Source organism: Neopsephotus bourkii, unplaced genomic scaffold, assembly GCF_033783945.1.
Source record: "Neopsephotus bourkii isolate Nb327-2 ecotype Australia unplaced genomic scaffold, CSIRO-AGI_Nbou_v1 NB_1511, whole genome shotgun sequence".
Classification (NCBI taxonomy): domain Eukaryota; kingdom Metazoa; phylum Chordata; class Aves; order Psittaciformes; family Psittacidae; genus Neopsephotus; species Neopsephotus bourkii.
This window is the reverse complement of record NW_026901987.1, coordinates 6,246,094-6,271,232: the sequence shown is the minus strand read 5'-3', so window position 1 is coordinate 6,271,232 and position 25,139 is coordinate 6,246,094. Positions and strand designations below refer to the sequence as shown.

General features: G+C 37.6%; 1 protein-coding gene across 1 annotated transcript; it reads left to right on the top strand.

Moving 5' to 3' along the window:
- Positions 1–279: 279 nt before the first annotated feature.
- MCHR2 (melanin concentrating hormone receptor 2) lies at positions 280–24,880 on the top strand. Its single transcript, XM_061369888.1, is given in 8 exon segments — positions 280–393; positions 6,340–6,468; positions 6,470–6,547; positions 13,986–14,195; positions 22,376–22,408; positions 22,410–22,547; positions 23,194–23,313; positions 24,496–24,880. Coding segments are annotated over 7 exon segments (1,068 nt in total). The 5' UTR covers positions 280–393; positions 6,340–6,364.
- The last annotated feature ends 259 nt before the right edge of the window (positions 24,881–25,139 follow it).

Below are 25,139 nucleotides of genomic sequence, written 5' to 3'. Positions count from 1 at the left end.
TCTCCGACAGTTGCTGTGACATGGCACAAACAGGCCATTTCCCTATGTTCTCTCCCTTGTTTCGTAAGAAGTACTCCTTGAAATGACAGGGATGTTTAAAACTTTGAAGACACAAGTGCTGTGAAACTTGGAGTGGGCAGTGAAATAGGTATCATATTTTCCTATGGTCTTTCAAGTTCTTCCCAGTGAGGTTGCGCTTGTTTGCTTGCTCTCTCCAACACAGCTATCGTGCCGGATTTTTGTGTATTTAACCTTGCGTGAGCGTTTCGGGATGGACACAGCAGCCTGCTGGCTGTTGGTGTAACACGCTGTTCCCTCTCTTTCCGCCGGGGATTGCTTGACAAAGCGCCAGGTCCTGTGTCAGCAGTGGAGGGGAGCAGAGCACGGCTGCAGGTGAGCGCTTACACAGGGACTGACTGCAGCGAGAGCCGGTCGGAAGGGCGTCGGGAAGAGCGGTTCTGCAACCACGCTGGAGCAGAGCGGGGCTCCCAGCTGCTGCTCCCGCACCACGGGGTGAGAGACGGGGTGGCTCCGCAGGCGGTCTGGGGAGGGAGAGGGAAGTCGCTCGCCCAAGGAGCGCCGTGCGAGGGATGCCGGAGCGAGGATGGTGCAGTATTGTGGACTTTTGTGCTCTGTGTGCTATCAGCCATGAGGGATTTCTGTGGTTTGCTTGCAGAATTTGGTTTGGGGTTTTGGGGGGTTTTGTTTGTTTTTTTCCTTTTCCCTTTCTTTTTTTTTAATGGACAATAAAAAGTATTTCTACTTGCTTAGATGGTTGTCTTCAGTGGAAAAGTATGCATGTGCCTTCAGTAAACGTGGAAGAGGGTTAGCTGTCTGGGAGAACAGTGTCAGTGTCTCACCAACCCTGTCTTGAGAGAAAGATGCTGTGGCATTATTGAAGGCAAAGTGCCTAGGATGGAAGAAAATAGGAAGGCTAAGGGTATGACAGCTATATTTTAAGTCATCAGTTCAACTTTGTAAAAGAATCACTATTTTCCAATCTTTCCTACTCCTTGGAATGAGACAGAATGTCTTTTTCTGCCGGTCATTTGTTGCCTCGCATTTATTGAAGAAGATACAATTATCTTCAATTTTCAGTAGAAATTGACTTAAAATAAAACACAGACGGGTTTTTTTAAGGCTATTGTGCAGCATAGCCATCAGGCATTAAAATTATGGTTAAAATAAGGTGGGGCTATTGTGTTTAAACACTCTTTCTTTGGACACATTGTCTTATTTTCTTGCACTTTGGTATCAGACTCATATGAAGTCAAATCATACCACGTGAAGAAAAATGCCCTTTCTTAATATTTTAACTCAGATTCAATAAGCATCTACTTGGTAATACCACCTAAGGAGTATTTAGGGATTTACAGAAAAATTCCATGGAAACAATTCTTTTATTGAATTTGTATTGGTTTTATGTAGAAATATCCAAGCAGAGCTTTTGCTATGATTTCACCAAAATCCTATGACTCAATGAAAATGTCATATACTGAGCAACACTTCCAGTATTTTGCAGGTTTCTGTCATTACCATCTCCTCCTTCCCCCTCCTCCTCCCCTGAAAAATAAAGGTTCTATCAAAGGGATAGATGCTTATCTACACCACAGAAGTTTGATAAATTTAAGGTTATTTTGAATAGGAAGACTTACTAATTTTAATAGCTGTTTGGAAAGTTACAGATGTTCTCATAGGTGAGTATTTGTGAAAAGAGTAAACCCAGATTATCTGCAGTTATCTCTGGTACAACCGAGTAGCAGTGGACTGTATTGAAAGCAAAGGAAAAACAAAAGGAGTCTGCTCTGAGTGACAGAGGAACATCTAGAATGTTTCTTACCATTCTTAGTGGTAGGCAGTGCATCAGACACAAAGATCAAGGAAGATTGCACCTTAAAAGAAAATATGATATCACTTAGCTATGAGGTAGTCTTGAATTTTCGTCCTTCAGGTTGATTATGTGGAGGCAAAGGTACAGTGTGTAGAGGTACAGCGGAATACAGAAGCGTAAGTAGCACTTCTGGTTCTGTGATAACATCCCTGTGGGTTAAAATAGCAGAACAGGCCCTAAGCAATCCAGAAATTAATGTTCCTTTCTTCTCATTTAGCTTGGTGTCCAATTCACTGTTCATTCTGAAATCTAGTACTATGTCCAAGTAATGAGAAGTATCCTGTATCCACTCTCATAAGTTATGTAGACTGTTTAAATGTATGTGCTGCCTTGATGTCTCAGCCTCAGTGGATATAAATGGATGACCTGAACAGTAACATTTACCTGTCATTTCCAGAGCTGGCCTGGTCATCATGGTGCAGATGGTCTTGTTGCATGATGGTGGAAGGGCCTGTCTTAGTGATGCTGCACAGAACTGAGGCCGATATTCTGTGGTCCAAATTTCTTGTTCAGTTCTTTGGCCAAGTAGATAGACATCCACTTAATTACTTTCTTCTTCCTCTGCTCTTCTTTTGAACACAGATACACTCACCCTATTGTTAGTACACCCCCAGCCCTGAACAATCTCATACAGTTTGGTTTAGTTTATATTTTATTTTATATCTTTTTATTTCATTTTATTATTTTATTTTATTTTATTTCTTCTTAGAAATAAGAAACAAAATTGTATCCCTTGCAAGAAGGGCATGATTGATCCACAGGTAAGCTGGTATTTCTCTCAAACTTGTGTCAGCAAGTTAAATTGACCCATTCCACAGCTGCTATTCACTTTGATGGCTTAAACAATTAGCCCTTGCCATGTAACATATGCTTATACTGCTCACAGCAACAGACTGCAAATTTTATGAGGGAAACATGGTAAGGACACTTGTTAACATAGCAGCACCTCAGCATCACCAGTCCTAGCACACCCATTCAAACGGACTTATGATACAGTTTTGTTTTGGTGGATGTTGATCAGGTTAGATGGTGCTCTGAGCATACTTAATTTAAGCAATTTGTAGGCAAAGTTTTTGAAGTGCTTTAACAGTGAAATCTTCACAAATGCCAGAAGGAGCATAAGGGAAGCAATAAGGTGTTTCAGTATTTCAGAAGTAGATAATCATAGAATCATAGGTTCAGCTTGGTTGGAAAGGACCTTTAAGATAATGAAAAAGGTCAGTCAAATATAGAAATGAATAGCATATTTCAGCACAAATCACAGTAATTTCCTTAGACAACAACCTTAGACAAATAACCAGGTAACAGTTTTTCAGATTTATTACCACATCAACAAGAGATAAAATATAATTCTTGGCCTTTGTAAAATCAGAGTTTAGTGATCTCCTCTTGAAATGGATATAGTAAATGTCATCAATGTTCTCACTTGATCCCTTGGATTTTTGGTTGCCCCATATGCTTATGTAACTGCTTTAAACAAGTTTGCATAAATTTCAAATTTCTGCTTTTGAGTTATGGTCTTCAAACTTGTCAGATCAGGGCTCTTTTCCCTTGCCAAATCTCTCTTCCACATTTCTTCTTAATTTGTTCCCATGTAAGTTTTGTTTTCTTTCATACTGCGTAAAAACTTTTTTCCAAGACAATACAAAAGGATTCAAATGTATCAGTCATTTGCAGAATTTGTGCCTTTATTGATTGGGATTCAAAGCATACTTCAACACTGGAGAAGTAATTTTGGAAAAGGAAAAATTTCACACATGATTATTTCCCAAGCTTTGCCCATGTGCTTCAAAGCCAGAATAACCATGTTCCATTTTCCGGCTTCCAAAGTATGCTGAATGTCATTCTCTACCTACTTATACACAGCATCCTGCACTTCCTGAAATATGGTTACTTCACAGAAGTTACTATATGAGTGACAGTAATTCCTAGCTGAGAAAAAATTAATTACTAGAGACCACTCGAAAAGCAATAATCATACTTTCCAATAAATATCAAAATATTAGTTCTTATGAGTTCTTTATAACTGAATAAAGAAAATATAAGAGCTCCGTCAGAATGGGTACCTAGCTTTAAGGGCCCTTACGACTGTCCAGCATTGTAATTGAGACTATAGTGCATTCCTAAGATGTAGGTTAAATATCAGAGTATATTTTCTGTCACTGGACCTTTTGTTACTTTATTAAGGTCTAAGTAAAACTTTGTAAGTGTCTGTATTTTGTAGATGGATTAGCTGAGCAACAAAGGATATAGGAAACATGCCTGAGGTTGGGCACTGAATCAGTGGCAGAAGAAAGTATTAAATCCACATCTTCTAGTGTTTCTAGAATATAGGCAACAGAGAATAGGGCAAGACAAAGGATCAAAAAAACAATGAGATAAATAATGCCTTTCCCAAACTAAACAAGATAAGCTTCTGACACAAATCATCCCATGTTAATGTTAAAATGGGTACCAAACTGCAGAACTTTGCAATGGCAAGATGAGAGAATGCCCTTCCTACTGAATTTGAGCATGTCAAAGCCACCAGAGAAGGTGATAATAGTTGCAGATGACACCAAAACTAAGTCAAGTAGCAGCCAAATTCTACAGCTGACTTCCTCCAACTAAGATTCAGTTTGTAACTGGATGGAATTGAATGAAAAATGATGAATTGAATGAAAAAATATATTCTTTTGTTGTTTAAGCAGTTGCCAATAATTATTTCTTCAGAATACGGCAATTAAAGATAAAAGAAACCACTCTTCTGCCTCTAATAAAAGTGTGTCATGTTGCTAAAAAACAAATCAGGGTCACGATGTACTTAATCCTGTAATAGTCCCTGGCAGTTCTGAGGAGGAATAAATTCAGAGTGAAAATTCTATTTAAGTGTCTGAACTGCTTAGTAACAGATATTTAATAAGAAACACATCTATATACAAGAATGCAAATTAGACAACTTGTATGAACACTTCAGTAGTGTAACTTTTTGATATATACAGGAAAAATCTTAAAAGACACTCATTAAGGGTCACAACTACCCTATGCAAATCTTCACTGAGTTTCATTAGCCACTTTGATCCAGACCTCCAGAGGAAGCCCTGTTTCTTGTTCTAAATCTTTCTTCTCTGGTTCTTAAGCCATCAGGGAGCAAACTTCCTCTCTTCCCAGCATTTGGGTTGTGGGGTTTTTTTTAATAAAATTCACTGTCATGGTGAATTTACGTGCAGCTGGTTTCTGTGACCTTTTATTGGCTGAAAAAAATCTCATCTGCCCTTTTTACAGACAATCTAACACTCATTTACTTCTTAGAAGCTAAGCACTAAAAAAGGCACGATTTTCTTTTTAGCCCAATGTAGCTTTTTATTATTAAATGACCATTACATCAATCATTCATTAGGAATGTGAAGTTATACTAATAACAGAACAACTTCTGGGTTTCCTACTTTCTTAATTCTTGAAAAGTATGTGATTTTGCTATAATATATGCAAAAATCATACCTGTAATGTATTTTATAAATGTCTTAGTAAGGCATAGCTTCAAGCATATTTGTGAAGAGAAACTGTTTTCATTGTCATAGCTGGATTGATTTTTGTCTTCACCAATGTAAGTAACTGCGTTTGTGAGCACACGTGGTTCACTCAGGCTTCATACAGCACAAATGGTATTTCACCACCATAAGATACTTTCCTGTGTCATATCTTTGTTATGAAGCAATAAGTTTGTAGAGGTTTTGGTGGTCTTTGGTTTAAGTGCATTATGCAAGTATAAAAATTACCTCCCTCTTTGTATTTTTTGCATTTTATTTTCATTACATTTTCCTATTTCTGGTAGATTCCTGAACCCCGTGATTTCAGGAAGTAAATTAAATATTTATTACTCACTGACTTCCTTGTGTCTTGAACAGCATAACCCTGTTAATTTAATACTCTTGAAAAGCGGCAGCTCATCATCACCTAGTAAAGACTAGGATCTGTTAAAAGGGTGATTTTATTCTCAAATGTGTATATAAAGGTATTTTCTGCTTCATCCCAGGCTGCAATTTTGCTTTAAGATTTTGTATTTACTGAAATGGACCGTCTGGTGCAGCACTGGATGCCATTGTTCCTGCAAGGGCAAATTTGTGGCTTGTGATTCAACTTCTTGTTTGCTGAGACCACCTCAGCCATAAGAAAAAGCAGACAGTTCACCTTTTGAGAGTAGAATAAACACTGTGAGACTAAAATGGTGTATCTTTGATGATTAAAAACTTGTTTAAATTGTAACAGACTTATTACATCACAGATTTAATTTTGAAAACATCATCTAGTTCTTTTATGTACAATTCTGAATGTACAAAATCTTGGGGTGGAAGGTTTTATGAAATTCAGATGATCATTAAACAATGATGAACACTTAGATACCAGATTTAACTAATGATATTCAAATTATTAGTCCACAAATAATTTATTTTCTCTTGCTATTACAGAATTAAGTCCTAGAGTCATTGAAGAATGAGTGAATTTCAGCCTTCCTATCAGAATGGTATACCAGGCTTGTTTAACAGATCTTGGAGTGGATGGTACCATCATTACCAGGTGATTGGTGTCGCAGACAGTCATCCTTTCCTCTCTGACTGGGATTATCTGTTCAACAGGTTTAGTTGGAAATATCATCATTGTGTCCACAATAGTAAGGTATGGAATCAAATACATTTTTCAATAAGATTTACTGTTAAAAAAATAAAATATAACTGCGTGAAAGAAGTAATTGCCCGGCACAGACAAGGATAGAAAGTTTTTCATGCTCTGTTTAGTCATTGACATTTACTTCTCATTAAAACAAACTAAATCATGAATATGGATAGCAGTAATTTATGTCTTCTTAGCCTTTGCCTCTATGAGATAGCACTTCAGTGCATGAGTGACTTCAAACATACTCAAGGAAACCGAAATACATGCCTTCTTCCCTAGTTTCTGTTACAATTGGCAGCAATCTTCCCATTAGCATATGTAAAAGCTAGACTAACCTTTCAAGTTTAGTTATGGTACCTGCCTGGCATTATAATATTTTACAGAATTCTTTGATCAGTTGAAATATAGTCTTTTTCTCCTTTGAAAACTGCTCCTCTACCTCATTATTTTGGTAACAGAGCTGCATCTATTTTCTGCCTTTTACAGCAACTTCCTAGAACTCACTGCTTTTTTTCCAGCATTACCTTACTTCTGGAAACAGGGCCTTAGTGCTGGTCCAGGATTCTTACATGGCAGGAATTAATATTTCAAAATATTTTTAATGTATTCTGACAAGGTAAAATTACTGAAGTTGCTGAGGTGTTGGGGGCCATAAATTCAGACACAACATTGTTTATGCAAGAAAATAACCTTTAGTCTCTTAATTTTAACAAGATATTTTTTTATATATATACACACATATAAAATAAAATATAGCTGATGCTACCTCAAACTCTAGATCCACATGCATGTATCTTGAAAAGGTGTCTTTTATTTGAGGTGTAAATTTAACATAAAGAATTATGAGACCATAAGGCCAATATGCACGGCACTCTACAAGAATTAATAGGTGGACGCCAGCCCTACAAACTGTGCTTTTAAAGGTAAGATTCCCAAAGGACAACATAGTATTAAGTGTCTGTAGGCCTCTGAGCTTTAGTAAACTTCCCTTAAAACTACCTTGAAACTACTAGTGCTTGGTACACTCAAGAACATTGTAGCTCACATTATGAATGCAGAGGGAACAAATGTGGAAACAATATGTCTGAAGTGAACATAATAGCAATATGAAATTTTAAATGTATGAATGGAAAGGAGAAAAGAAATCCTTGACTTTCTAAAAATTAGTTATAGAGTCTTTAAGATAATAGAATGGAAGGAAACTGACATGGAGCAAAGATTTTTTTTTACCCTGGTGAAAAGCCTTTGTCTAACTGAAATAAAAATACAAGAGACAGTGGGAATAGACACAAACAACGACTTGGGGAAAAAAAGAATATAAATTAAACTGTACTTGCTTGACAAAATTATAAGCATTCAAATTCATGGGCGTGAGCATTAGTACACAGGAAAATAATTTAAATAGTGTATTAAAAAGTTGTTAGTGTGGTAGTTACCAACACTAAAAAAGACAACCACAAGCCTCAGATTCTGTAAATAAATGTACATTTAAAATGCAGCTACATTTTGAAAAACAGCCATGTCAGAATCTCATCGTCCACTAGATAGGATTCTGCTCAATGGCTTTGCTTCAGAGAGGTGTCTTAATCATATTTTCTCATTTCATTAGAATTAATGCTTTTTAATTTTGTTAATTCTTTTAAGAGAGAAATAAGCTAGATTATCTCTCTAAGTAGAAAGTTATTCACTTTCCAGTAGCAAATGCTTTACTCGTGGTAGAAGATGATAAAGAACAAACCTTGGAATTTCAGTTCCCCAAATTTGTTTGTAAGTCTGACAGCTAATGACAAATATTTTAAAGTTTGAATTAAACTGATATAATCTGCAATTTACTCAAAGAAAAATAACTAAATAGCTTAATGAACTTACATGTAATATATGCCTATGCAGTGAGATTTAATGTAAAAATTACTAACTCAATGACTTCTGGCTGTCCCTCCTTGTATGAATGAATTTCATCCGTAGGGAGTAATAAGAGTTGAGATACACTGCTGTTTAATTAAAATGAAAACTATGAAGAAAATGCTGCAAGGGTTCAGTGTCAGCCATAAGTAACCAATAAGTTTCATCCCAGCAACCCAGAAAAACTGGTCCTTAAAACTGTGGTTCTGTTAGCAAGTATTTCATGTAAACTTGACTTTTCATGTAAATACTAACTTTGGTGGGCCAGCTAATGGGAGAATGGCTGGTGGCTTACGGAGACAGAAAATGCAATCCAAACAACCCCAATTAGCTCTATTAACCTGACTTTATATTTTGAAGAAAAAGCACGTTACAGAAGAGAAAAGGGCATCAAATACAATTTCAATTATTTACAAGTATTTCTTTTCAGATTAACCTGATTTTTATTAATAATAGCAAGTGGCAAAATAGCATGTCCTAAAATAGAGATTTCAGATACGTGTGGCAACACTTATTACTTGCATTCTGAGTCCTCAGCTGGAGAGGGTGTATTTACAACTGAATATAGAGTCAGCAGTAGAAAATTTTTGAAACCCCTATGCACAGCTACTATATCCAGATCATAGATTTTATGTAATCAATTTTTATATGCTATCTTGTTGGGAGTTATTAAGTCAGCAAAAGAACAATACAGTAAGTTCAAGAATTACAACATGAAAAAAAATTGCTGAAGTGTGGATGCTCCTAGGTGATGTTGATGACAAACAAGTTTCCTGAAAAGATTTTCAGAAGTAAATAGATTAACATGGAGCTTTGAGGGAGTGATTATGGGGCTGGCCAGATTTCATATTTTCCTTCAAAGACCTGGGGCAAAGTGTAGGAGTGTGTCAATAATATTCTTAATAACATACACTGGCGAAATGTGGCTGATGTGGAGTATGAGACTGTCATACAGAAAGAACCAGATAAAGACTAAAGGAGGGACTAAAGCAACAGAAATGCTTTAATAGCACAAAGCCATGGAATTTTTTTCTTATTAGTATTTTTTTATAAATAGGAAACACTGCTGTCAGTTAGAAAACAACAGAGGAAAAGCTCCTGGATTGCTGTGGTCTGTCAGAGGCTAAAGCTGCATGAGAAGCACACGCAGGTATAATACATGTAAGGCTCTGCCCTTCCAGGGAAAAGAGGGAAATGCCAGTGCCATTCTCCAGGCATGAAAATACATACTCAGACCATTCTGAAGGGCCTGAAATGCAACTCTCACCAGCTGTTTCCAGGAAAGATGAGATATTCAGTCTGGAATAAGAAAAGAAAAGAACAATTTCTAGAACCAGAAGAATAGAGAACTATGAAAATTCACTTAGATTTGTTTAAAAAATATATATAAAAATAAAGACCCAGAAGTGTATGTTTGCTCTCTGTAAATGAGGATCAAATACAGCAGAAAGGGTAAAGAGCTGTTTAAACTAAAGGCCAAAACTGATATAAGAGCAACTGGGTAGACTGCAGTGAGGAGGTATTAAAGGCTGTTAACTGGAAGGGGATTTATACCCTCCCAGAACAGTGATGTCTTGTGGTAGCCTTCAGTAGGAGTAATTGAAATAGAATGATTATTTCTGAATTGAAATTACTCTATTATGAGGAGGCCTTTTCTGCTCTTGCTGCTTGTGACAGCCAACAACTCAGTTTTGTGACAAGGGTTATCTCTTCCAATCTTGGGTTCCTGCTTTTCCCAAATGTAGCAAAAGAAAACCCTGCGTTAAAAAACATACTTAGTGGCCTACAACGTATCTCTGCTCTTCTGTCCTTTATTCATTGCTGACATAGGGATCTAAGTGTTGCTGCACTGAAACAGCATGCTGTCAGTTTGCTCTGATTTCTATGATACTGTTTTAGATCTGTTTCAGAAATAAAACAAAAACAAGCTAATGTTAGAGATGTGGGACTTCCCATGATGACAGCTGGCACAGCAACTGATACATGTTTCTAAATGATGTTATCTGCCTTGACTGTGAGATTCAGTTAAACTGTAGTATAGTTTTGGACCGGGATATTTTGGATAAACTTTCGCAGCATTGCTAATCTAATGTTGAACATTAGATAATGTTGTTATCCAAGAACAAATTAGATAGAGAATTACTTGGAAGCATTCACTGCTAGATACATTTAAATGAGGAAAAGCAGAGAGGCAGAGGTGTAGAACAGAAATGGCTGCCATTTTTTGTGCAGTTTTTCATAACAGGTACGGAGCCAGATCCATTCTCACAGGATCTTATAAGTCTTCTCTAATTGTACAGATGTGAACCAAATTTTTTTCAGTGTAACTTTGATTCCCCAAGTGAGTCATCAGGGTGCCTCCATATAGAAACACTACTGAGTGTAATACCTATCATCTTTGTCATGATAAACTTCTCCCAGAGTTCTATTTCTCTGCAGAGATTGTAGAAGCCAAGAACACTAGGAGGCATTAGAGGTCTAAATTTCAAACTGAGAAAATTAAGAATCCCACCCTGAATTAAAAGGAGAAAAGATAACACTACTCTTTCCTGATAAGTACTGAGATGTTTTTTCAGCTAATATGAGAAAATAACATGAACAGTAAAGATCCAAGAGGAAGCACAGTACCTGATTACCAGCACAAAAGGACTTCAAAATAGGGTTAAGTAGATGCAGGACAGCTGCTGTTGGACATGGCCTTGTTAGGAACCAAGGATCTAGGCAAGCTCCAATTGAAAGCAGAAGGGAAGTGGACTGTGGTTAATGTCAGAGATAGAAATTTTAAAAATCTTCCTCCAAAACAATCTGGTTTGCTGCAGATGGTTAGATTTTGTAGGGAAGGAGAGGTCTAGGTGGGAGGATGACTTTAAAGCTGGTTGTACTTGCCATTGCAGACATAGCCCAGAAGGAATGCCATTTTATCCTTTTCTATTTGAAGAAAAGGTATGTGCTTGTGTTTTTAAATATGTGATGCCTATAAATAATCTTGGTTTTGACCAACATGTCCAAATTAACACTTAAACTTCTAGTTAATGAAGACTCTCTGCCCAGGAGGGTATAAATAAATTCTGATGACAGCACATAATGCAGTCAGAAGGGATAAATAAAGACCGATGACAACACGTTATGCACTTGTCAGGTTCCTTGACGTTGTTACTGGAGTGACAGACAGTATATAGATTATAATGTTGTCATGTCAGCTCAACACTTCTTTTTTTAGTAGATTGGGATAATTAAAATCCCAATCCATTAAAGCATTCTGCTCTTGTAATGCAGTAAATAAACCATGGAAAGGTCTGATGAAGTTCAGAGCAAACAAGTGTGTTCTTCTAATTCTGTGTTTGAGCGATATGTTTTGGGGAGAAGTTTTGGATTTGTTCGTTATTGCTGAGCAGCCCTACAGAGAGTCAAGGCCTCCTCATACCGCCATGGCATCGAGTAGGCTGGGGGTGCGCAAGGAGTTGTGAGGGGGTACAGCAGGGACAGCTGACTCCAACTGACCAAAGGGATATCCCGGACCATACGGTGTCATGCTCAGCAATAAGCTAGGGGGAAGGTTAGCAAGGGGGCCACTGCTCAGGGACTGGCTGGGCATCAGTTGGTTCATGGCGAGTAATTGTTTTCATTTGTACCACTTGGTTTTCTTGGGCTTTATTTCTCTCTCTTGTTATTTTCCTTTTCATTAAAAGTTAGTAGTAGTAGAAGTAGTAGTCTTTTATTTTATATTATTTTAATGAACTCTTCATATCTCAACCCATGAGTTTTCTCACTTTCACCCTTCAAATTCTCTTCCCCATCCTCTGTGGTGGTGAGGAGGGAGGAGTGAGCAAGCAGCTGTGTGGTGCTTAGTTGTCTGCTGGGATTATATGCCAACAATCATAAAGTGTGCAAGTTTCAAATCTGAGGTTCTCATTCTGAGTCCAGAAGTAGTTTCCAATAAAGTGTGATTTATTCTGTATATGTGAATAAAATAAATCAGAAAAGGATCAATTAAACTTTTTTTTGTAAAATTATATGCACGGGCAGTTTCCAGATGCTTTGAAACCTGTGTGTTTAAGCATAATGGTGACATTTGACACCTTGCAGGAAACACAGTCTGAGGCTTCTCTTTTCGTAGAGGTTTTGCATCCTTCAATGTTCATAAAGCTAAAGGCACTGGAGAAAAAGGTCACACATGCATCATTTTCTCCACAAGCTCTAGTCATTAGCGCCAGCAGATATACTTTATGGATGTCTGGTTTTGGTTTCAGTATCATAACCAGATGACAGTGAATCATACTTTGTAATTTATTAAAAATGTTTGAAAAGAATACTTTCATCTGGCTCATTCCCTCTAGTTTAAATCTGTTTCTTTAGAAACATAGTTATTTCATATCTTGAAGCATGCAGTGAAGGCAACACAGAAAATATGACATTAAGAACTCTTCTCACACAGGTCCTTTTAGGAAATGATGGCCATAGCGCTGGATTTCTGAATGTGGTCCAAGGGTGGCCAGGTGGAGTTCTTCCAGTTCTTGCACCAGTTCTTAGGTGCCTTCCACTAAGAATGACAAATAAACTGGTACATTGTAGTAGACTGGAAAAAAAATTGATTAGAGATACTGAGGGGGAGCATAAACAAATAGCTTAGACTAGACAGTCTGCAAGTGATCTTAGGGTGATTACTATATGGAGACTGTGGGTAAGGACCTTTTTAATAAAGCCCTGCAATTAAAAAATATTTTGCAAATATCAGTGCTTTTCAAAGATGCTCTGTACTCCTTTCCTGAATTTATATAGAGGAAGGCAATTTAAAGTCAGGAATTCTTTCATCTGCATGTATGACATTTGTCCAAGCCTAAATCAGGGGATGTACTAAAATAAGGATTACACTTTGGCAAAGGAAACTAGAAAAGCGTATATCTCACACAAAAGCTATGCAATATAGACATTATGAAACTAGCAAAGCCAAACTCCAGTACTTAGATGAAGACTCTGCATGCAGTTTTAACTCAGTTGCACTCCTTGTGTACGTATAAACCTCACAAGACTGTCTTTGAATATTTGATTGTGTGCTGATTCTTTTCCCAGTGGATCATTCCTCTTTCAGCAGTTCCATTTTTACCTTCAGCATTCAAGAATCTCCTGTCTGCATCTTTGAGCAAGATTCAGCCTTGTGTCAGCTGCATTGCAAGAAGGCTCTGATCTCTCTTCTTATTTATGCTAGGCGTATATTTCTAGAGTTCCTGTGTCCCTAAGACCTGTGTTTATTTTGACACTTTATAGTTTTCAAAGGAGATTATGAATAATTGTGTTGCTGTTAATAAAATAAATAGCTATTCAACCTCACTGGAAAGCAAAATTATGGAAAACAATATATTTTTCTTGAGCCTAAAATATTTAGTTTGAAATATCTTTGGGTTGACAAACTTCCCCAGACTCTGAAATAGTGGTTCTGACAGTGTACTTATTTGTGTGGAGTTCAGTTTTGAAGTCTGCTTCATCAACAGTATAGTAGATATGTCAAGTAATCATCTTCATGGCTTCCAATTTATTTCAGAACCCAGAAGAAAACTATACCAGATATCTGCATCTGCAATCTAGCTATAGCAGATTTGGTTCATATCATTGGCATGCCCTTTCTCACTCACCAGTGGGCACGTGGAGGCGAGTGAGTTTTTGGCAGCCCTCTTTGCACCATCATTACCTTCCTGGACACATGTAACCAGTTTACATGTAGTGCCATTATGACCGCAATGAGTTTGGACAGGTATGTGGTTTCACATTTTCATTCTATAATCCAGGACAATAATATCTGATTGTGTTTATACAAAGCTGTAGTAACTCAAAAAAGAGAAATATCATCAGTCGTGGGTAATGATTTTTTGAAAACTGCAAGAATCTTTTTCTGATGTTCGTGGAGGTAGCAGTAGTATTTTAAGTCTTGCTATAGCATCATGCTATGCACAAGCCCTTAAGCAATCTCAGTCATCCCACAGTGCTACTACTCTGAGGCTTATCTTTAGAGACAAAACTTCTAATAAAGGCTTAATGTCACTAAACCAAGATTTGGTTTAACCATTCACATCTAAGATTAAAAAATGGCTTCCAAGCAGACTGCAGAAACCTACTGTATCTGTTACTTGTTAAAATCATTGTTAAAATTCATTAGGAATATGACAAGAGTTTTAGCTTTTACCATAACTGCAGATTTTAAAAACAGCTTCTGTATGTTCTTGATCTGAAAGAAAAAAGTCAAATTCAGGAAAGAAAAGTCTACTTTGATCCAAAGAGGTAAGTCAGAAAGAGCATGAAGGAAAAAAGACAAACTATTTGGCATAGCACAAGGCACTGGTCAGTCATTAAGAAGAATCTAGGCTAAACAGACAGAGTCAATGGGAAGAACACTTGCTATTGACCTTGTACCATACAAGACAGCATGCTTCCATGGAAGTGGAACGTTGTCACTAAAAAAAGGGAGAGAAAAATTATCATAAAGTAGAAATTGCAAGCTATAAACAATTTTGAAACAGATGAATTATGGCTATCATAAAAGCCATAATATTAGAAGTCTTATTTCATTGACATGGAATTAAAAAAAGAGTCAAGAAATTATCAGTTCCTTTGTAGTTCAATTTTTAAAGCTCTCTTCTAATATTTGCATATGAGTAATGTGACAAATGAAAGCCTTTTCCTATATTCCTGAAGAATTTGCACTTAGCAGTACCTTTACTGTTGCTGCTTAGAGAAAATTTTTCATGCAAAAGACAGTACCAAGGCAGAATGTCAAAACCTGGTATAAAAAATAGTTTATGTCCTAGCTAAAGCCATGTCTTAACATGGACATTTGTTTTGTTGTGTTGTGTTTTTTTTAAGGTAAAGCCTGTGCTTTCTTTTCTATTTTGAGGCAAGTTTTTCCATCTCAAATACACTTGCCTACGTAAAGCTCTTCAAATTCCTTCTCTCTTAATACCAATACCTAATATCTGCTAATACTAATTATGACATGGTAGCCAAGAGAGACAAAGTTTTTTCAGGTGACAAGCTCCCTGACTGTTTATTGTTTGATAATTTCAGTAAAGCACCTCTGAAGCCACCTAACAGCTTTTCATTAAGTGAAAATCAGCAGTTTATCAGGCTTTCTTTGGCTGTAAAATCATCCCACATTTGCAATAAAAGCAAGAAACCTAATTATACCTTAGTAAAAGTTATGGCTACTGCAACATTGGACAACTTTGTGTTCTCTTTCACATACCTCAAAACAAAGAAGCACTTCTAAAGGAAGACAGGAACTGGTCAGACCTGGGAAGCCACTTCCAAAAGGAGCCTAAGCTGAATAAAATAACTACCACAAGCAAATTAATATCTGCCATGTTGCTGGATGGTGGTTTATTCCTATAAATTCTCTGCGTCATTATAAGAGTGAACTATGTCACACAATGGTCCAATAGAGACTTTATTATTTCAGTTTTTTCTTGGGTTTTTTTTTTTTTTTTGTGAATCCGATTTCTTTATAAGAGCTTAAGAAGTGGGAAAACCCAGCTGTTCTCTCCGTAGAGCTTTAGGGGTAAATTTATGAGGAGTACAATGTATAAAAATTTGCTTTTCATTGCTCATTTTCATATGAAATTGAAAAATATAAAAAAAATTAAAAAATAAGGAGAGCTGTAAAAACTATGCAAGTTGAGTATATATATTAACATTTCTGGAAAAGTTTCATAAACTGACATCAAACATATATTTTTAATGCAGATTTATTTTTAGGCAGACATTACATAAATTATATTTCAATGAAAAATTGGTAGTACAACTTTTGCTTGTTGGTTAAAAGAAACTTTCAGAAGAAGCAGCTCCTAGCAGCAGTTTCTTAGGAGAGTATGAACATGGGCACACAGAGAAAACAATCCTAATGCCCCATATACATGAAAAGTAAATCTGTCTGTTCAACAAAAATATGTTGATATACTTTTATGTTGTGTTGCTGTGTCTGGTAAGACAGGAAAGATGGCAAGATGGGACCCAGTATAATGTCCCACATAAATGTTGTTACTTGGAACATTCCAATAAGCCACTTGACTTTAGTTGAAGATTAACACTGTAATTAGCGATGATAGTGACATCTTTAAAATGTCAAAGGAACACTTTGGTCTATGACATTTTTAAAAGATAGCCAAGAATTACACATTCTGTATAACTGATGCAGAATAAGAAGTTACATCATCCCTTATTCCTTCATGGCACTCAAGATGGCAACTGGTAAAGTCTATGCCGGACTTTCTTTCTGTGACAGAATGCTGTGAGGCACATCTCATTCCTTTTAGAATGAATTCACTGGAGCATGTCACAGGAAAATGCCACTGTGTCCTTTCTTACAGAATGTAGCTGACGCTGACTACTTCTACAAACTTTGATTAAAAGAAAAAACGTGATCTTTTCGACAGGGATTTGGTTGCCTGTGACCCAAGGTCTACTTTTGGTATGACACAGCTATATAAACTTGTCTCGGTCCCCTCAGAAAGTTGCTAAGTATTAAACTGTGCAAAAATACCTAGAGTAGATCCATGTATGCTAAGAAAGTTAAGATACATCAAAGCCAGAGACAAGATTTTTGAGGTGGAGACAGCAGTTCAGAGGTTCAAGAAGAGAAACACTGGCACAAAGTAGTATAAAATACTAACAAGAATCAGGGAGTCTGAAGATGCCACTTTACTCCCATTGAGAGATATACAGCAAAGACTCAAGGGTGCCATACAGAAATGATAAGAGTACTAAGACTTAGCCTAGAATCTTGTTAGACCTAGCTGTCTGTAGCCTGCTGTAATAGCCAATAAATAACTGCTTTTTGTGAATATCCTGTTTCCAAAGTGCCTCTGTGCATGGGAAAAGGACCCTGAGTAAGCTCCTGAAATCTGAGAGTTACATAAGGTACCAGTCAATTTTGAGGCTTTCATCAACATTTATTCAGCCTATCCCTTTAAGGCCTCAGCCACATAAATGGAGAAATAAAGCTGGGAAGATAAATCTGGACTAAGTAGCTCTGTGACGGCTGAGAAGAAACAGGCAGGTGTTCCAAGTGTTTGCAGCAGCAAAGACTGACAGGCATGAGAAAATGTGTTCCTGGTTTGCCCATTGCTCTAAGAAATTAAAATTTACCAAGGCAGTATCACTGGTAAGGTGAGGCCATATCTCTATGGAAGTCATGGGCTTTCAGTTATTTAAAACCAGAACCACAGGATTTGCCATAGACTAATCCATTTACTCATTCTTCACACTCATTTTTCTATCTCTCTTTGCTTCACTTCACGTGCAGTCACAAGCACCTTAGCCAGAGGAAAATGTAAAAAAAAAAAAAATCTTATTAAATACTTTCTCTTTCAAAGTGTCACCTTGGCCTTCACAATCATACCATGCACCATGATGGTAGCTGGTCTCACAGATGGTGCTCCAGGCAGCATCATAACAGCAAGTCTGGCAGAAAGGCAGAAAGAAATGTGGGAATAGGCATGGGTAACAGGCAGTCTATGCCTTGAACTTTTTGAGAGCTCTGCAGGCTCCATCACTGCCTCTTTGCCCAACTCTCTATGGCAGAGACGCAGCTCAGACACTCCCATTGTTTGTTTCAGGTAAGTATTCTTCAGACTTTTCCCAATAAAAGACTCCTTCATTACTGAGAATTACTTTGTCACATGAGGGCACATGTCTGCCTTCAAGTTCCACTCTCTGTTTGAAGCTTAAATTACCCCTTATTTGAAGACCAGCACATTTTCCCAAATGCACCACTCACAGAATTTCACAATTTTATCATTGGACAATAGGCAAGATTAAAAATTACACCCAAACTGAAACAACCAATAGAAACCCACTGCTGCAAAAGAATGGAGACAAGAGATCCTTGATAAGTATTTAGGGTCAGATTAATTTCTTACTGTCTGGGGAAGGGTAAATGAGAATACTGGCAGGCTGGAATAGGTTCAAGTTCTATAAGAAAATAACATTATTTATGTTGAATTGAATTTGTGGTGGTGTCTTCATACCATCCACCCTACTTATTTCTTTTGCATCTTTAAATTCATTAAATGACTGTTTTTTTCCTTTGCTGAGCTGAATATTAAAAATCAGAATTAGAAACCCAGGTAACTTATCCTTTATATTAACATATCATTATATGAAAATATCCAGAAAAATAATTGTGTGAAAACACAAAGTGTGAAAGAAAGCGTGGAAACTCATCTAACAATACTTAGGGAAATATGCTTCTGTGCAGGCCAGATTTTAAGGCATCATTAGTAAACTGTGCTTTTTTGGGGAGAATCCTGTGAAAATTCAGCTGTGTATACAGAAAAACTTTGTCTACAAAACAAAAAGAGCCAACACATAGGCAGTGACAGGCACTTCTGGAGCTGGAAGGTGTGGATTTAGTGCCTAAAAGGTTCCATTGCACGCACCATTCCTTCCCTTAATGATCTTCAATGACCATTAATGCAGTTCGTTTTATTACAAACCACATTAGTCCCATAACCACTAGACTGCAGCTGCTATCAGAGTCAGTTACATTCACTGTTGATAAATTTTGAGCTGTGTTGCACTCTGGTCCTTTGGGCAAAAGCAGTATCACCCGTTAAGTCACATGTCGCATGGTGCCTTAAGAACTTCAGCCTTTTACATGCTAACAGCCCTCTCTCTGAGGCTCTGTAGCTGGCTTTCTGTTGGCAGCTCTGTGCACAATCACCCAAGCCACCGTGGCAGCCTTTCCCAGAACCTCTGGGGCAGCCCTTTCCCCTTGTTCCCACGCTGTGGATCTTGCGCTGTTATCCTCCCAGCCCTGCACCTGCAAACCCAACAGCATTGTTACAGTGGGTTCTCATGGGAAGTAACTGCCACCAGCGTGAGAATCACCCCTTCTTCCCCTCCCTTTTCCTACCCTGTGGTCAAAGCTTCTGGTTGATATTAGTGGACCCAAAAACATGCGTGCCCCAAACTTAACAGCAGGTCATTGTGCAGCCTCAGCAAAGCAACACCAGCAGCCTCAAAGACAAGACCAACTGGTAAGAAATGAGTCTTGATGAAAACTATATTGATACCATGGAAAAAACATTAGAAGGGGAACCATGTATTGCACTGGAGAAGAGACCCAGAGAAGGATGCTTGTCCGAAGCTCCCCCATTTCTCTTTCTCCTTTCATTTTGATTTTCCCCTTAAAGTAACATCGGCTACAAACTCTTCTAATAGATCTCTGTGCATGTGAACCTGTCTCAAAAACCTTTGTGTAATATACAGTTCTAGACTCTTCATGAAAGAGCAAATAACCAATGTTTTTATGGTTAGGTACTTTGTGAGCTTAAGCAAATTGAAACAAAAAGAGGATCTTACTGAAACCTTCCTGCTAAGGAGAAACATATGAAAGCATTAAGGACCTTTTGTATCATCTAACTGTAAGCACCAGCTAAAGTTCAGTCTCTCGTTAATAGCAGGCAGTAAGCATGTCTAAAAGGTGATTCACAGGGTGTATGAAGAGCACAGCACAGGATGGAATATCGTGTCCTGTCACCTTCCTTGCAGCCAGTGGGAAGAGGGGCCTGGTTAGGCACACTTCTTACACCATGTCAGCTAGTAATGTCAGTTTTCTGCCCTTCCCTGACATATCCTATTTCCATCTTACACACTTCAATTTTCTCACAAATACCTTGTTTAATTAATAGTTTATTCACAGTTTGTAATGTCCACTGCAACTGTCTTCAGCATTCTTACTTTGGAAACATATTTGCTGCCACTTTAAAAAAGAGTTGTAGTATTGCTGCCTTACTTTGCATGAAGATGTTGTTTGCACCACCCTAAAAAATGAAAGCAAGCTCAAAGTATACATAGTACACTGTGCTTACATGAAGACTTAAGAGGCCAAATTTTGTGGAAAGCAGTAGTAATCACAAGTTTTAAGAACCTGAGAAGCCTGTAAATTACTCTCTATTACACAGATCCTGCAACCAGTATCGGTGTCAGAAGCTATTTCCATGAGGCAGCCAGTGAAACAGGAGAGGTAGCTGTACCAAGAATGGAACAAAGTAGCTCTACCATTGCAAATGTAGGGGATTTCTGTTCTTTCTGTGACTATCCTGAGGACTGAGAAAAACTGCATGAAATTAAGAAAAAGCTTTTTAAGATACTGTATGCCAGAGAAGCCTTTTGCTGATTCTAGCAATAATGGCCATTACTTTAACCTGATTTAAGGAAAAGAACTTGATTGTTGCAAAGCTTGAATAATTAATGAAATCTATTTCCTACTCATATTCAAGACAGACTGAAAATAACCTAATAAAACATGAAATATGAATCTTTCTTGATCTTATGCAACAGTTCTGATCTTCATTGGCACAAGGGCAACAATACCAAGCAAGTGAGGTGCTGCAGGGACCTTGTTCTCACAGGCTAGTGGACCTATCTACACCTGGTTTTCTTTCATTAAGTACTTTTAAGAAGGAATCACATTTTTATGAAGACCGTTCCTTTTACTGTGTTTTTTTCTACATAAATAGCTCACTGTTAGAAACGGGTCATTTCTAGATCTCATGTAGGTTAAGAGTGATAAAGAATTAGTCTCTTAACGTTGCTGCCTGTTTAATGGCACATATTCAGGACATACCAAAAATGGTTGTTTGTGGGGAAAAGAGTCTTCTGCAAGAATGACCTACTTTCCAGATCAGCTTTCTTATATAAGCTGAGCACAAGCACCATGTAATTCCACATGTAGACAATAACCCTTTAGAATAACGGTGCTTTCTAGGCAGTACCTGAAACCATCTTAACATTCATGTTACACTAGCGTGGACTGTTTTGTTGAGCTGTCATTTTTTTTTCTGCTCTACAAGAACTAAAATTCAGTCAAAATTTCACCAGTATTTAAATATTTCTCAGTTTTATCCTTTCCAGTTGTATAGGTTTTAAGTACCCTGACACAATGTCTGGAAGATAGAATTTGGTAGAGAAGCTGCTAATGGTCAGTCAGCAAGAAAATTATTTCCAAGTGTTGTTTAAATTCAGAGTAATTTGCCTTGCTCATAGCAGCTAGCAAGTCATTTATTTTCAGTTAATTTTAGAAATTACAGTTTCAGAAGATTTCTGTGGCTATGATTCAGAGGTTGCAGAAACTGAGTCAATCTAACTCACATAGGAGAGCTGTGTTTCACTGATACTACTTAAATCTCTTCCAAGCTTTTACATGAAAAAAGGCTTGTGTGATACAGTTGAAGAGGGTAGAATGAAATCTTTAATCCATTTTGTAAAGGCTGGTGATAAAATAGATATTAACAAAAAAAAAAGAAAAATAAATAAAAGCCTGAAAGCTTCCTCCCTGCTTTTTGGGGTAAACTGTTGACATTCAGAGCTTTAATTTAGCTGTTTTGCTTGTCATTAATTGAAGAATTAGAGACTGATAAATGGATGAACTGAGTTTTCTCCATAAGTTACATCTCCCCCATTGCTCTTCAAGATTATGGCTCCTCACACACACACCAGCTCCTGCTGCCAGAGGTTTAGTTCTTTCACCTGTCTTTTTCCCTGTCATAGAGAATGAGTTGCTGGACATGGGGCCAAGGCAGAACCATAGAACTCATCACCTTCAGTCTGGATGGCAATGAGTACAGATGCTACTGCTTTTTGTATGTCTGAATTTTTAAGATTTATTTCCTACATGCTAATCTACTATAATTTGTTAAAAACTCTCATCATATTAATTAAATAATGTTGTGACAGAAAGCATAATCAATTATAACAACACCTGTTGAATGCTAAGGGAATTGCTTAAATAAAAACTATTCTGATATGTTGTACTAGACAACCTTCAGTTTCCTTCCTTTTCAATGGTTATTCCTAGAATTTTTCTTTTGTGGTCAACAATATTAACCTTGATATTTTATACTTTTTTCTGTTCTATTTCTCTATTAACTTGTTTTACAGGTACCTCGCTCTTGTCCAGCCATTTCATCTAACCCATTCAAGTCAATTTATGTTTATGGGTGATGTCACTTATTCTGATGTTCCCTGTGTGGGTGTACTCAAAAGTAATCAAGTTCAAAGATGGTTTGGAAAGTTGTGCTTTTGATTTAACCTCACCTGATGATGTTCGCTGGTAAGTTTACAAAGCGAAAGGTATCACGTCTTCAGCTGGTGCTGAGGATACCACACGTTTTGTCTTTGACATCCCTGACAGGCAGATGAATGGAATAGAATAAAATAGAAATAAAGATGGAAGCTGAGCCTTATATCATTCTGATCATTACACCAGTTTGTATTGGTAATATAGGGGCAGCCCCAGCATAACCAAGATCAGCAAGATAGCTCCCACAACAAATGTAACAGATAAGGACATCTGCTTCTCTTGCTGCATTTAGGTAACCATTGCAAGTGAAAACTCATTGCCCCTTCTGACCTGGCAGACTGTCATGTTTGGAAGATACAGATCACAGAAGAGATTAAACACTCTTCAGTTTGCATATATGGCTTTCCAGTATCTCATGGCTAAACAGATATCTGCCTACTTAGAATCATAGAATGGTTTGGGTTGGAAAGGACCTTAATATTATACAGTTCCAATCCCCCTGCTACAGGCAGGGACAACTTCCACTAGACAAGGTTGCTCAAAGCCCCATGTATCTCTAATCAAGAATTGCAAATCAGAGACCATTTATGAAAAATGGCATTTATATTTCTTTTATATTTATGCGATTGTATTTGTGTAATAATCTTGTTTGCTCCTCTTACATTTTGTTTTACAGGTATATGTTTTATCTTACTATAACAACTTTCTTTTTTCCTTTACCACTGATATTTATTTGCTATATTTTAATTTTATGTTACACATGGGAGATGTATCAGAAAAACAAGCAAGCAGGAAGGTAAAGTATTATTCATGCTTCTTCCTATATCACATGCTGTGCTCAGACTGGTGTAGGTTTTATACGTAACAGGACAAAAAGAAAAATCCTAAAGCAACAGTTAGACACTGCGTCATGTAACATTCAGTGCTTCAGACACTGTATTATGTTCCCAGGAAAAAAACTAGGGGTGGGATTCAGGGGAAGAAGCAAGGTAACTTAGATAAAAGGGAACATTGTGGAGAAAATTGTGGCTGAAGTTCTCAGTTTATCTGACGAAAACAAAAGGGCACAACTCAACCCTGTACTTCTGGCTGTGGGAGGTTATCTGGGTCTCGTGGCTCCAAGGCCTCAGTTCAGGGATTGGGAAACTCGGGGAGAACAGAACTGGGTGCCCAGTCTGCTACCAGCTGCTATGCCCCAGGGAGCTGCAGGTTGAGTGTCTCCAGGCCGCACTTCCCATCCTGTGGAAAGGGGACTCCAGGCCCCACAAGGATCCCTAGCCACTGTTAGCAGCTTGGGGAAATCCAGGCAATAAAAGAAAATTGGCACATGAACAGATGAAATACAGGTCCCCAGTTTCTGTGATGACAGTTCTTCTGCTTGTACCAATTTTCTGTCAAAAAGGAAATTGATTTCCATTTTACTGTAGTTTTTAATTTCTCAGTCAGGAGTATGATTTTCTTCTTTGTTCTAAGTCTCCTTTAAGCTCATAATCATGGAATCATAGAATCATAGTTAGGGTTGGAAAGGACCTTAAGATCATCTAGTTCCAACCCTCTTGTCATGTTTTAAGTGGATATTTCCAGATGTTAGATGGAGTTATAGATGAAAAAAAAGATGCAGTTATAGATGAAAAAGAAGATGTAGTTATAGACGAAAAAGAATGCAAAGCTATAAAGCTCTCATGCTGAAAAGGAGTAAACATTCTTAATGAAAATAATTGCTAGTATTTCATCAAATATATGTAAACTACTCTCAAGTGGCTTCTGTATGTGGCACAGAATTAAATTCAACCTAATCAGAAGAAAAAATAATATATAAGCAACAAAAATATATTAAGTTTTTGAGAGATGGCTTTTACTTGCACTGTAGGTGAATTTGGTCTTACATAACAGCCGTTCTTAAGTAAATTCAATCCATGCCATCATTTTTCCATCTTTATTTTCCATGCTAGGAATCCTTCTTCTATTTGTTTTGCAGTTACACCACCAGTATCCCCAGGCAAAGAATCCTGAGGCTCACAAAGATGGTGCTTGCTCTAATCAGCGTGTTTGTGGTAGGTGCTGCCCCATTCCATGGAATCCAGCTCATGAATCTTCAGATTTCTCAGCCAACCCTGACTTTCTACATGAGCTACTACGTCTCCATCTGCCTCAGCTACGCCAGCAGCAGCATTAATCCCTTTCTCTGCATCCTGCTTAGTGGGAACTTCCAGAAGCGTCTCTGGCGATGCACAAACGTGGAAGTCAGGATGACAGACCAGGATGTCAATGGCATTGTAAACACTATCAAGTTTTTGATAGAAGGGTTTTCTCCCGGGAAAAGTGCATTATATATGTATAGATTTTTCAGTTGCAGTAGATAGGCCTGATTTCACTACTTTCATGAAAGTGTAACCCAGAAATGGCTTTGCTGCTGGAATTGTTGAGCTGATGTAAAGAGGATCTGTACTGATTCAGAGAAAACTCCAGGAACAAACTTGCCAACAAAGTTTTCAAGCTGAGAAGCAGGGATTCTTTATTGTGGTGCCAGGAGACAGCTCCTCCTAACGTGTGTCCCCGTATTGCTATACAAGCCATCCTTATATAGCCCCTGGGCATACATACATATTCATGAGGCTACAT